This window comes from Cyrtonyx montezumae, unplaced genomic scaffold, assembly GCF_038088225.1.
Source record: "Cyrtonyx montezumae isolate F1298 unplaced genomic scaffold, pur_monq_1.0 scaffold_8, whole genome shotgun sequence".
Taxonomy (NCBI): Eukaryota; Metazoa; Chordata; class Aves; order Galliformes; family Odontophoridae; genus Cyrtonyx; species Cyrtonyx montezumae.
Window position 1 is genome coordinate 56,618,152 of NW_027072089.1, and position 14,488 is coordinate 56,632,639.

Below are 14,488 nucleotides of genomic sequence, written 5' to 3' on the forward strand. Positions count from 1 at the left end.
CAGCCCCGGGGACCTGCGGGGCGCCGCCGCCGGCAGGGACGTGGCTGTGGGCAGGGAGCCGTGTCCGCCGCTTCACTGATCGGCTGCAGCCAGCGCCGCCGCCATGGTGAGGTTCTGCGTCGCTGTGTTGCCACTCCGGCTCGGGGAGCTCCGCCCCGTGGCTCTTTTCCCCGCTTCTCATCTTTTGACTCCCGTTTTTCTCTAATCCCGCTTCTCTCCTGTCCCCGCAGCCCGGGCCGAGCCCCAGCGCTACTAACGTCGGCACGTCCGGCCGCTCCCCCAGCAAGGCCGTGGCTCCCCGCGCCGCCGGCTCCACCGTCCGGCAGAGGTAGGTGCTTCGCGGGCTTCGGCTCTGCGTTGTCCTTCACGGCGTCCTGAGCGACTGCCGGATCGATGCTGTACGAGTGCTGGGCCATGCCCCACTGCGGACGTGTCCGTGGGGTGTGCGGTGTGTGTGTGTGGGGGGGTTGCCGTCGGTCCGGCTGCTCAGGCCGTGTCTTACGTGGACACGGTGCTTGTAGCATGTTGGGCTGCTTGGGCTGATTCGCTTGTCTCGTTTCTTGGGTTTGTTGGGCGCTCGGTGCTGGAAGTTGACTGAGAGCTAACAGGCTGTGGGCTTTGCTTTGTTCTGTTACCCTCTAAAGGAAGAACGCCAGCTGTGGGACGAGGAGTGCAGGCCGTGCCACGTCCACAGGCACTGGTGGGATGTGGCGGTTCTACACTGAGGATTCCCCAGGGCTCAAAGTGTAAGTTGGGTACAGAGACAATTGTAGGCATGGAGTGATGGATTTCAGCTGTTTAATTTTTCTCTTTGACTTGAAAGATCAGTGCTGTGGTCTGCACAAGAAAGTATGGTGAGTTGATGACTTGGTTAGGCGTGTTCAGCAGGAAATCTGATGCTTAATCTTTAGACCTGGAGTGTTTAAGAGTCTAGACCTACTTTTTAAAAACAATTAAGATTTTCCTTTGAAGAATTATTATTATTTTGTTATTGCTCAGGGTTAAGTAGTCTTTCACAGCTGTGAAATTGGGGAAGGTTAGTTGTCACGATGAACTGAGGTGTTGTAAATGGTTGTATAATTCTGATGTAAGATTTTTCTCTTGAACTTCTGTTGTTCCCTACTGATAGGTACATTGTGACTCTTTGCACTTTCTTGAAAACATAATGCAACAGATTTCTTGTGTGTTTATGCAGTCTCAGGTGTTCTCGTTTAAGAAAACAAAACCAAAGCTTGTTTTAGCAGAGCTTTCTGACTAATTTTCTAGTACCTTATTTATCACTGTTACATTTCCAGGTTACGGTCAGACATCTGATGGTAGCTTCCCTTCACAGCATAAGGGACACTGCTTTTAGTTGTGGGCCAGTCTAAGTCAGATCATTTTCCCAAACTTGCCTAGCAACCTAATAAGCAACTAGCTAAGGTGGAAGGAGTGTTTCAGCTAACAGGTGCACATGCAAAGTCATACCCTCAAGTGTGAGCTAATGCTTTTTGTAGAGTTCACAGCCTCTAGTGTTTTGTTACCGGGCTGAAGAGGGCCAGTGTACTCAAGGATACCTTGAGTTATGCTTATTGCTTGTTTATTTTTAGAATCAGTAAATATTTTATTTTGGGTTTCCGTAAGTCTGCCACTGTCTTTACAAACAACATTGAAGAAGGGCTCATGATACTCTGAGTGGCTATTATTCCGAGACCAAGCATTCCTTTAAGTTACCTTGTGATCTAATCTTCAATGCAAGCAAGTCTGTAGGCAGATTTTCCCATTTACTTGTACTGGAAACCAGTGTCTCTGGGTTTTAAGATTTTGGAACAACGGAAGTATCTTTTGCAAGCTACCACGGGTAGCTGTATGGCTTTTAATGGATGAAACATCTGTGAGTTGATTTTAGAGAGCTTGCAAATGAGCTGTAAGATTTTCTAAACTGTGGCTTGGGAGCATTTTCCTTCCTTCCAAGCTTTTTGCTTTCTGTACTGATTTCCCATTGCTATATTCTGTCCTATTCAGTAGGCTCAAAAATGAAAGTAGGTTATAGATGGGTTGCAGTTGCCTCAGTTAAATGCTTCAGCAGAATTTGTGGTTGCTGTTGTGTAAACTAGTGTAAATCAGCCTGCGATGTCTTCTGGGGGGTAGGGTTAGAAGAGTACTCTTTTTCATTTATTTTTAAATAAGGACTCTTTATTTTTGGGAAGATTATTTCCGGTTTTCCATGATCAGAATAACTGCACTTAGATAAAATGTGTTGTATTGTGTGTAATGATACCTCTGATACTTCAGGGTTTTAGCATCTGTTCTCAGCATCAGAAATAATAAGCCAGTTTGTTTTGTCTCAGGAAGGTACTTTTTTTTTTTTTCCTGTAGCAAAAGATGTTATAAAATATCATTAAAAGCAATGCTTACAAAAGGAGCTGTGGGAAATCTTGAGAATGAGATAGGATTATGCTTGAATTAGCATATTATGCTTTGAAAGGAAGAGTAAAGCCAAACTTGCTTTACTTGCTGTGGCACCTGGTACCCTTGGTTCCTCTCTCTTGTATCAGACTTGATTACTTGAAGAGCTATAGGCAGTGTTTGCAGTGGAACCATGACGAAATGAAATTGGACTTAAAAGTATGGCATGCAGTCCCATGGAAGGTGCATCTGAGAATGCACAGCTCCAGATTTCTAGAGGTGTGTAAGCCAGATTTATTATTTAAGTGTACATGATATAACCTACATGTTTGAAAACAAACAGCCAGATAGGCAAGCAATGCCACCCTCTCCTCAACTTACTTTCATTTAGGCTGTTCTTGTTAGTAGTATTTCTTTTTAGCAAACAGATTTTGCTATTTCTATGTGCCTTAGGTAAAGAGTAGCTTACACATTACTGAAGACTCAAGCAAGTTACACAGTAATTCATAGTGTTAATGATTTTGTGCATCTCATATTGCTATGGTTTGTATTATGTAGTGACACAACTTCAAGTATGTATAAAACTGGGAAGTAATTTCTGTTGCTGGTGAAAGATTCCCCTTTTTAGGGGCTGATTATGTAGTTTCTGTGTGTGCAGTCTATTCTGCATGTTGTATAAGTGGTTTTTATCCATTGAGGTTTACATCTGTGTGCAGGATTCTTTATACTCAAGAGCATTAAGCGTGATCAATAATGACTGAGATTTAGAATTCAATGGTAGATGACAATTTGAGTCCGTTAGAAAAATGTGTTAGTAAACTTCTTCATTTTAATCAAGTCTGAGTTTCTTTTTACATGGTATTCAAGTAATATTCGCATGCTTCTAAGTGGTAAACACAAGGGTAATTTGTCAAGTGTGACTGGTTAAGAGAAGTCAGTGTTTCTCCCAATATAATGTTTTCATCCAACAGGAAGTTGAGTGAAGTGGTGCAAAGCAGTGTTGATCTAACAATAGATAGAGTGAAAAGGGGAAAAATCTAACAAATCTGTTAAATTATATGCTTTGGGTAATGATTTAATGATGGACTTAACTCTGACATTCTGTATATCTTTAAAAAAAGAAACAACACAAAAACAACATCAGTCTCAATCTCCCTCATTGCTGTGGTTGTTTTTGAATGAAACAAAACCTCTGGAAAGAAAGCAACTAGTGTGAATTTTATACCAAAATTTGAGTAGCCGCTAGAGGACTCTGTTGTTTCTTGTATTGTACCACATCTCTGCTCGGGCTGCTTAGTAGTAAATACAGATAATAATTTTCTGCAGATTGGTTTCACACTGATGACTAATAATGAACCGTGAATTACTGCTTAAATAAGTGGAAGTTGTTAATGTGATTTAGAGTTTTACATATCCTAACTGTTACGTAACTATCTTTAAAGCAGAGCGGTAGCATCGCTTTTTTTATTATTAAAGGTGACTGCCTCATTTCTGTGTATTTAATGGAATTTCTTTGGGAACAGAAAAAGAATTTTCTCTTACAATTTCATATGAACTAATGAGTTTGCTGGGCTGGTAGTGACTGGCTTTTGGACAAAGTAGGTTTTTTTTTTTTTTGGCTTTGTGTTAATGTATTTTTTTTCTTTATTTTTAGTGGGCCTGTTCCAGTTTTGGTCATGAGTCTCCTTTTTATTGCTTCTGTATTTATGCTGCACATCTGGGGTAAATACACTCGTTCATAGACTCAGCTGCCAACTTAAAGCATACATCTTGGACCAAAAATATGGTGGATCCTGGTTGTTCTTGGAAAGAGACTGGGGAAGCCTCCTGTCACCTATTGAAGTCCCACCAACTTTGGCTGTAATACAGAATGAGCTTCTCAGTTTTCAATGTGGGCAGGTTTTAAAGTCTGTAATGGGTCACTGCATCTGTATGTTTAGAATACAGTTACTGCAATAAAATTTGTATATGGAAATTGAAATAGTCGTAATGTTTTTCCTCTTATTCTAGCAAATAACTAAAGTGTACTTGTGGTTTCTGAATATCACTATCTCTGATTAAATGCCATTTGACCGTTGAAACTAGTTTTTTATACTGCAAATTGCCATTCATATCAAAAAATCCTTTAGTGAATGAGGAAGGCAAAATAGGGTGCATTAGCATTACATGTTTACAAATGTGTTGTTAAAACAAAGTTGAGATACATAAACTTTGTTGTTTGTGTTATATTAACTGCAGGAAAATGGATGAATTTATTTCCTAATTGTAAGTTAAGCCACTCAAAATTGATTATTCTAGAAGTATAAGGTTTGCTTGTTTTTCAAACTGCACTTGAGGACAGACGTAAACACAGGTGTTCTGATTTAGAAAGAGTAATTGTGTGGATGTCAAAGACATGTTTCTTCTGTAGGTTTAGGGTCTGCTGAAGAGACTTAAGTTGCAGAATGGAATGGGTGGACTGAGAAAGCAGTGACTGCTTTTAAAATAATAGGACATGGAAACAGACTTGAGACACAGTTAGGTGGCTTTTCATGCCCTGTATTTTTCTTGTGGATGTTGTTTTTAGTTTTCCTTGTGGATGATCAGACAGCTCTTTCTTTTCTTTTTGGATGTAAGGATCATACTGGTGCATTGTTTCTCATTGCTGGTATAGTCTTGAGATTCACATGACTGAATCAGGCCTTTCCATACAGTTGGATGGAATTTTTTTAGCCTGCTATTCGTGTTATGATTTCTCTTTCAAAGTCAGCTCATGCTACAAAAGCAGTAATCTTGCTTATGCTGCCTGATAAGTGTTAACTGACAAGCTGTGGAATCAGCCTCTGTTACCCCTACCCACTGTTCTATACAGCAATTCTTAAAGTAGTACTAATTCCAAAGAGAAGAAATAGTTTGAGGCAACTGCAGTGAAATTTAACATGAGTAGAAGCTGAAACTGCTCTTCTTGAGGGTTCTGTGAACTATGTCCCTAGTGGAAGGAAACTGTTGGAGTTTGTTATGTAATGAAGAGCAGAAGAGCTAGGCTTCTTAAATGCATTTATGTTAGAAAAAGCTTTAATCCTTGCCCTGGCACCTTCCTGCACAACTGAAGTTCAATGCTGCTAGTTGTGGATCTGTGGGAATACGGGCTTCATTAGTTCAGATGTTGCACAACGACCTTCTTATTTCTGCAGCTGTGCTACACAAAAGCAAACTTTTTTCCTTCAGGTTCTACCATATACTGGTACCCAGTCAGTTACACACAGGCTGGCCCTTCTTATGGTGTGCACGTAGCATGTGAACTCCTATCTTCTGCTACTGTGTTGGGATAAATACTGCATCTCTGATGGGCAACTGTAACATTTCTGGTTCTTGAAGGGAACAAAGGGAAAGGCTGATTTTAAATACAGGTGACATCTTGCAAAGGCTGTCCCCTGCAATACTGCTGTTTGCAGTAGAAAGGTTTGGGTTTTTTTTTTTTGTCACATCAGACTGAATTTAACCTCTAGGAAGAAATTGTTAGCTCTTTTAAATGTTTCATCTATCTCCAGCTGTTTCTTAGGATCTCTGAGACTATCATAATATACTGTAAGCTGTAATCAGTACTGTTTTGCTATAAGTTATACCTTTACTACAGGCATGCATACATACATATACGTGCATGCCTCTTTACAGATATGGTTGCTCTCTCTGTTTAGAAATGCAGAAGAACAAGTCTTTGAAAATGTAACATTTCATATCCTTATTAGACTGCACTGTGGCAGCAGTGTGAGAAGCAAATGGAACAGCTTGTGTTCTTTTCCTCAGCTGTGCTGGCTAGAGATGAGTGGATGCTATATTGGGATCACGTGGTGAGAGCTAAATGATTTTATAAATATATTAATGGCTTCCAGGAGGAGTTTTGCAGAAAATTGTATCATTTATTTTTTTCCTCTTGAAAAGATATGTACTGCTTTTTCCTTCAAAGACGAAGTTGTTATACTTGCAACACTGATAGCAAGGCTGCGTTGACAACTTTACATTAGCTGTTTATAATGTGTACTATAGAGGGCTATATTTTTCAGACTTGGCATTGTTAATAAAATATTAAAGCATTAATTATTTTTAGTTTGGAGTCTGTCTTATCAGAAGGGGCTGTCTGCCTTTTACCTTTTTTATTGAGGGAAAGTTGTGCCTTATTTGTGATTTCTGCTTTTGATTTTAGAAGTTGTTGAAAAGAAAGACAGGCAAAGCAAGAGGAGATGTGAAGTAACAGAATATGCTTAACTCCTGACTTGTCTGTGACCTTCTCTTATTAGTACTGTATTTTAGTTGTCTCTTATCCTCTGGAGGCTGCCAATTATACTCCATAGCACAATTCAGTAGGATAATGCTCTGATGGAGGAGCATGGCAGGTAGTGAACAGAAGAGACTCATTCTCCTTGTGAGAAAATACAAGTTCAAATGTGGATCACCAGAGATCTGACACCCTTATTTTTGTATTGACCTGTAGGCTGCAAGAAATTGCTCATGCTTCATATTTTGAAGGATTTTTAACGCATCCACCTTTGAAGTAATTGACCAACTACAAGTGGAATTATTTGAAATAACACTTTCATGAAACTGAGTTAAGCAACTGAGTTGTTTGTCTTAATGTTAACCAAATGAAATCATGCTTGATGGTCTTGCTCAAGTCAAATTAAAACAACATGCTTCTTCCAATAAATTGCCTTTTTAATGTCATTCTTTTTTAGATATTCCATGAACCCTTACAGTAAGTGCTCTAAATCTGTGATCATCCCCAACTTACTAGGGATGGGATGGCCCTGTGTGGAGATGATGGGCATTGCAGCCATGGGTCAGTGTGCCAGCTTCTCTATGGGAGAAGGGAGAGGAAGTCAGAGGACTTGAAGCACTATATCTCCTGTTCTTTGACCTGGTCAATTGCTCTTCTGTAGCTGTTCCCTCACCATTCCAAAAGGATGGTTAGAAGGTGTTTGCTTCCCTAGAAAAAAAGTATTTAAGTCAACAGCTAATTAACTTCTTTATAAATTATGTTTTTATGGTCATCAGAGTTAGTTTTTCATGTCTGTACTACATTCTTAATAAGAGGGCATGAAATGATAAAAGCAGTTAGCCACAACTTGCAATAAATGATAGACTGAAATGAAATAAACCACATCTGCCCCCTATACAAAAGGGAAGATAATGTCATCTTCCTTGCAAATAGCAAAGTTAGCATTCAGGAGGATCTGGTGATATTACGTTCATAGTATTTTCAGAAGGTAGTCCATGAACAAAAATCATTAAATTGAATATTTAAAGTACATTAAGAAATAAGATATTTTCTAGAATCAAAACAATTTAAAAAATCAGAAATCTTTAAAAATATTTTGCTTTTGGTTAAAATGAAAACATGGTTGATTGCTAAGCATCAACATTTTCCATGAATTGGAGATTCAAATTGTAGTCAGCATTTAGCACTAGCTAACTATGGCGAGATAAAGGAAAACTGGAAACATGAGTAGAAGTTGTGAAGTGGACTTGGAAGTCCAGCTCCTTGCTTGTTGCCAGGCAGGCATCGGAGCTTGATCAGGTCCTTGGCCAATTGCACTTTGAAAGATTCCAAGGATGGAGATTTCAGTTTCCCTGGGTACCTGTTCCTGTGCTTAACCATTCTTGTGGTAACGACTTCTGTCTAATCAGAAGTTTCCTTGTTCGACCTTGCAGTGATTGGCTGTCATTCTGGTGTGTTGCTGAAAGGAATCTGGATCCACCTTCTCTGGTAGGTGAGGAAACTAAGTAGGTTGCCCCTTAGCCCTTGTGCTCCAGTTCCCTAACCATCTGTACTCCAGATGGTCCTCTCCTGGACTCTTCAGTTTGTTGGTATTTCTTTTGTACTGGGCTCAAAACAATACAGAATTCCGAATGAGTATTAGGTAAAGTGGGAAGGAATCTTTTATATTATTTCCATTGACACCTGTATGGGAATTGTTGAATGATGGCCTGAACCACTGATTGATCACCTGAGGTGAGCACTGAGTCAGCTGCAGGAGCACAGGTGAAGGCAACTCACCTGTGTGACCAGAAGGGCTGAAGTCTGGCTCCACCTCTCCCAGACCCTATTTAAGGGCTGACCACCACTGGGGAAGGCTCTCTTTCTAGAGATTGCTCCCTCTGGAGTTTCTACTGTGAGCCTGGGGCACGGGTGAGCATTTCATTTGTTTTTTATTATCTCTTTCCACTGTGATAATCTTTCTAGTTATACAATCTGTAAAATACCATCCAAACTATAATACTATTTAGAACTGTTTATTCTGTTAACTATACAACACCCTGGCTGTACATCTTACTGTATGGTTAGCCTTATAATTGCAAGAATGTACTAGTGTTTTTTGTTCCACTTTTCCACTGGAATATCCAGATCTTTTTGTGCAGAGTTGCTCTCTGGACAGTCAGTCCATGTCTTGGAGCAGCACCATGCACTAGTCAAGATGCAGGACTTTAAACAAGGACATCTGTCTTTACTGAATCTTTCTCCAAATTGCCTCAGATGGCAGTGCTATTTTCCAGCCTAGCTAACACTTGTTACGGGTTGGTGTCTTCACAAGCTTGCTGAAAATGCAAATAATGAGACCAACTGCATTCCTACCAGAGAGCATGCAAATTTATCTGCATCACTGAAGGTTCACATTAAGCTTCTGTCCTGTTTTTGTCCATCTTCAAAAATGAAGCAATGCCAACAAACGCAGACAAAACCAGGCCCATTTAGAGACTGACTTTTGATGTAAGAGCACACTTTAGCCCCATGCTGTATTTTACATGGAGTATACAAGCTAAAACTCAGATGTGCTTGAGAGGTCTCCAAGTACCTTCCCAAAATTCATTCGGCACTGTTCCCAGGCCTTCTGCTTGTTCGTTTTTTCACTCACCACCTGTGCATTCAGATCTATCTGCTGGCTCATAAAGTTCTTTTTATATGAAGTTGTTGCTTCCCAGTAGCCTGCACCTTTTCTTTTATTTGTAGGTCTCACACAGCCCATTGTAGAACATCTCTACAACATGTTTGAGATTGCCGGAGCAACACACACAAACTCATTTCTGATATGACTTTAGTAATAAGTATTTACTTTTCTGGGTTTCTTTTCAGCATTCCCAGCAATCCCTGTAGTAAGAAGAAAACTTTTATGTACATGCATCTTTGCCCTTCATTCCTTCTTTCTGTGAACTAATTCCCTGAAAGGAAAAAATAAATGTAGGTATACAATTGTCACCATTCTATGTAGACACTTATTTGCCTGAAATAAAAGGTTAAGCCTCTAGGCAGTGCCCTCTAAAATGACTTAAAGGCACTAATTATGAGCTGTTAACTCTGTAGCCAAGAACAGAGTCTGGTGGGCTGCCCCTCTTTCCTTTGTTGCTGCAGACATTTTTTTTTAGATTTACCGTTTTACTTATGCTGCTTTGCCATCCCTCTTGGTTGCTCTCTGTTGGCACTCTCTAGGAGACTTGTTTGTTGGGATGAAAATGCTGGTTGTTTCTCTTGGGAGCTTTCAACCATCTTGAGTCTTCTCATTCTCAAGCAAACAAGGTGCCAAAAGCTTTGAAGTAGGACCGGGTGGATTCCAGGTGGATGCTAGAGTGACTTCATGGCACCTGACTTGCACAGCCAGGTGCCATGAAGTGACTGAAGAATGGATGTTTTCCAGAGAGATTGGGTCCAGGCACCTGGGTGTGTATGCCCAGTTCATCTTTGCCACGTAGGTGTCAAAGCTGAGGCAGCAGCTAACACTAGTGCCATGAAGTCCATTTTTGCTCTTGCAGACATTTTATCATAAAAGCCTTTCCTAGATGGATGGAACTCTAAGATACTATGAACTTCCTATGTCTTGTCTGAGAAATAACACTGACATAAGTGCATCTGTCTGCGTGTGTAAAAAGAAACCGTTTATCAGCGAGGTAGGCATAGTCATGCCAGGCTTCAAAAAATCTGTAGCTGATTCACCAGCTTAAGTAAATCTGTCTGTACTTTGGGAAAATGCTACTGCTGTGACAGAGTGTACTGCCTTGCCCCTATAATGCATGAGTGTCACAAAATGAAATAAATTGATATCTTAAAAGACCATCTAATAATTGTGTTGAGAAGTGCTGTGAAACAATTGTACTAATGCTCCAGAGTCTGCTTCCCCACCATCTGCTGTAAGACAGTGACTCACAGAATGTTGAAAGTTTGGAAAAGGATTGTTTCTGATACTGATAATTCATCAATCATGTGACTGAGGATCTTTGCTATTAAAAACTGGCATAAATTCCCATTGCAGCAGCCTGTCTTACTGTATCTTAGTGAAGCACCCAGCTGTGAAGAAGCTGCAAAGGCAGAATGTAGTGATAGGGGGATGGCACTTTGCAGGGTCAGGCATTTCAGGTGGAATAAACTTTTGAAAAGTATACGTATACAGATACCTATGTATACATTTAAGAACTTTGTATCAGCACACAGCATTACATAGTTACTGCAAAATTGGGAACTGTCAGAACTTTGATAGCATATGACCTACAAGAAAATATCATTTCTAGAGTGACAGTGAGTGTTTGCTGTTGTTTGTGGAATCTTGGTATTATTTGAGTAATAAAGGACCTAGCTCTAGTTACTGAAGTCACTGCTTATCTGCTTATGCCAGAAAGAGTGTTTAGTCCAGTCTTGATTCTGTTCCCTGGCTGTTCACAAATCACCTGACAGAAAAGGCTATAGGAGAGAACTGAGGGGGATTTCTGTACCTTTGTACTGTGGTGGAAGCTGTATAAAAGAGCTAAGCAGGAATGCTCGTGTTTTCTAGGTGTGTCTGTGCAAGGCTGGCACACATTCATGAAGTGTGAACATTTACTGCTTAGAAGAATGGTTGGAATGAATTCAGCTTCAAATGTTTAAACATATTCACGCACAGTTGTTACTGGTACTCTTGTAGCCCCAATGAGCAATTAGAAGTGCATGCAGAAATTAATCTCTCAGACTTGATATGAATGCAAAAATTCCCCCAGTTATGCCCATAGACTTGGTCATATGGAAACTCTGCAAGAGAGGTTCTTTAGTGGGTAACTGCTGTGAAGCATTTTTATGGTTCTTTGTCTTAATCTCCCAGATACGAGCAGGAGCTCTGACAAATTTCTTCTTTGTTAGCCAAGCAGAGATTTGACAAGGGAGTCTTTGATCCTACAGATTTGAGGTTTTGCCCAAAGTAATCCTTTGGCTCCTTTTCTCCTGGAGGCAATCTTAAGGCTTCTCCTTACTTTCTGATATCTTGTCTAGCTGCAATTTCTGTTCAGTGGGTGATGCATAGTTCATATATAGCTCAAGTTCATGTATGTGATATAGCTGATTAAAAAACTGACTTGACGTATGGAGCTATTTGGTATTGCATAGGCACTGTCTCCTTTTGTGTGCTGAAAGGGACAGTTAGGGATCACACAGTTCTGTCTAGTTCCTTTTCTTTGTTGCCGTGTGAGGTATAAAGCTGCTTACATCTGAGCAATGCTGATATTTTACATCAGCTTTTATTTCCATGCTGCAGCAATGATGCTTCCAGTCTCTTCCTGTTTGTGCCTACCTATTTTGCTAGAAAACTACTGAGCTCTCTGCTGAGAGGATCAGTAGGACTTGTGCCTTTTTTCAGTTAAAGAAGATAATGTTGGGTAGGTATGACACTATCACACTTGCCTGGAATATTAGGGAATACATTTCTTTGTAGCATTAATGAAGAAAGAATGGTACTTGTCTCAAGTCAGACTTGCCAAGGTGGGACAAATTTGTATGTATGTTTCCTCTAAGGTTTGTAATATTCTGGCACAGAAGCAGTGTGAAGACTTCTTCCTGAAGTTACAGCTATTCCTCCATGTAATGCACACCTGACAGGAAAGTATAACATTGATCTAATAAGAGCTAGGACGTGTGAGCCACCAGTGTAAGGAAATACAGGGCAGGGGCACGAGGTGTCAGTTTACAGCAGAGGCTGTGTGCAACTTCGAGCCTCCTCGATACAGGAAAGACAATGATAAATGGAAAGATCCAGCAGAGATCACAGAATCACAAAATCACAGAATTGTAGGGGTTGAAAGGGACGTCCAGAGATCATCTAGTCCACCCTCCTGCCAAAGCAGCTCCCTAGCCCAGGTTGCACAGGTAGGTGTCCAGGTGGGTCTGGAACATCTCCAGAGAAGGAGACTCCACCATCTCTCTCTGCAGCTGTGCCACTGCTCCGTCACTGCACTGTGAAGATGTCAGGGGCTGGGACACTTGCTTTATGAACAGAGGTTGAGGGAACTGGGCTCATGCAGTGTGGAGAAGAGGAGGCTTAATGTTGTCCTTCCAATACCTACATGAATGTTGCGAAGAAGTTGAAGGCAGCCTTTTCACATTCATGCATGGCAGAAGGACAACGAGTGTAAATTGGAGGGAGAAAGATGGATATAAGGAGAAGCCTTTTAACCATGAGATTCCAATGAGCAGGTGATAGCATACTGTAGCACAGGTCTTTAACACTTTATCTGCTCAGATGTTGCAATTAGATATGTTCATTCTCAAACCACTGGAACAAAAGTTTGTGCAGTCTCCTTGTATGTTTTAAAGACCCTGTGGATAAAGCCTTGAGAAGCCTGGTCTGATCTCACAGGTGGCTTACCTTTGAGCTGGAGGCAGCGGGAGGTTGTGCTTGATAACCTTTCAAGATCTTTTTCAGCCTGGATTGTCCTATGTCTGTTGTGGACCCTTTCTGAAACTGGCTTAAATGTCTACATTCTCTGAAACTATCTGCTGCACAGCAGCTGAAGTAAAAAGCTGGCAGTAAGTAGAACATCAATAAAAGCCTTCTTGAGATTATAAAAGATCTTCAAGAGTTGTGGAGAGGAAGAAAATTCTCAGATTTATCTGTGATTTTATTCAGTCTTTGGGACTGAATTTTTGATTTTGAACTGAGTAGAAATGGTTCCATAATATTAGCCAAGAATTCAGTATGCATTCCAAATAAATAAATCACGTCTGCAGGAATCATCAAAGCTGTACGTGCTACTCCATCTGGTGGGGAGATCAATAACAACTTCCACTGTTTAAAGGTGCAGATATTCATAATCATAAAGGCAGGTTTTTTTTCTTCTCAAGCTATTTTGTGTCTGTCAGCAAGTGTCCTTGTTTTTGCAATACTTTCACAGACAAGAAATCTTAACTTGGGAATTTTGGCTTTTATACGTTGCTGTACCTATAGTAACTATTTTTCCCCCTTTTTCACAATGAGTAGCACAAATCAATATGGCTGATTGGTTGCAAACAGAAGAGACAGTCCTGAAAAATTGGGCCTCCTCTTCTCTATACACTGTGAACTCAGAATGTGAGTATATCAAATGAGTTAAAACTTCCAGAGAATGTCTGAGAAGTAGTCTTTTTGATCCAGAGTTGAATTGTTGTGTAGAGAAGCATCACACAGGGAACACCTCTATAAACATCATCAACTGGAAGCTTCTTTATCAGATTGCAGAATAAATTTGTATAGAGCAAAATAGGAATGATGGTGCTTACAGTGTTTGAAAATAACATGAAGTGTGTTAGGTTGGAATTTAAATCTTGTGGATTTTGGGGAAGTAATAGGAATAAAAGACTTGTTCTGTCTTCCATGAGCTGTGAAATTCTGTATCTAGTAGTAATTTCTCTCTTGAAGTAAACAGATTTCACAACAAATGAAAGAGTAAAAGCCAAGCTAAGAGTTGTATGGCTTTTGCAGATGCCCTTTTATTAACATTACATATCAGGAACACCTATATTTTCAAAGTAACAAACACACTGAAGCGAAGAGAGATCAGAGATCATGAGCCCCAATCTAAATCCACATTTGTGTTTGGATACACACACAGATACTGAGGGTTATGCTGACTGTCCCAGAGATTTGTATTTGTTGCTTATTCCTATATTTTGAGCTGGAGATGGAGCAGTGGCCACCTTTCAGGACCACAAGTGCTTTACTTTGTTGAGAAGTGAGCTTTTAGCTAGACTAAAATGTGCATACAGTGCTCTTCACAGCCATGGTATCTTCAGGTTCTGTTCTGAAAAAAAAAAGTTGTTTTCTGTATGATAAATAATTTGTAATTCATACGCTTG

At 40.3% G+C, this 14,488-nt stretch overlaps 1 protein-coding gene across 1 annotated transcript; it reads left to right on the forward strand.

The window, feature by feature from the left end:
• The first annotated feature begins 21 nt into the window (after positions 1-21).
• Positions 22-4,369, forward strand: SEC61B (SEC61 translocon subunit beta). Its single transcript, XM_065751964.1, has 4 exons — positions 22-106; positions 231-328; positions 645-746; positions 4,043-4,369. Exons 1-4 carry the CDS (start codon positions 104-106, stop codon positions 4,128-4,130), a joined length of 291 nt encoding a protein of 96 aa, XP_065608036.1. The 5' UTR covers positions 22-103; the 3' UTR covers positions 4,131-4,369.
• The last annotated feature ends 10,119 nt before the right edge of the window (positions 4,370-14,488 follow it).

Excerpts from the sequence above, each read along its gene's own strand:
- SEC61B (XM_065751964.1), top strand. Across the intron at positions 329-644 it reads GGCTCCACCGTCCGGCAGAG|GAAGAACGCCAGCTGTGGGA; the intron begins GTAGGTGCTTCG and ends TACCCTCTAAAG. Across the intron at positions 747-4,042 it reads GATTCCCCAGGGCTCAAAGT|TGGGCCTGTTCCAGTTTTGG; the intron begins GTAAGTTGGGTA and ends CTTTATTTTTAG.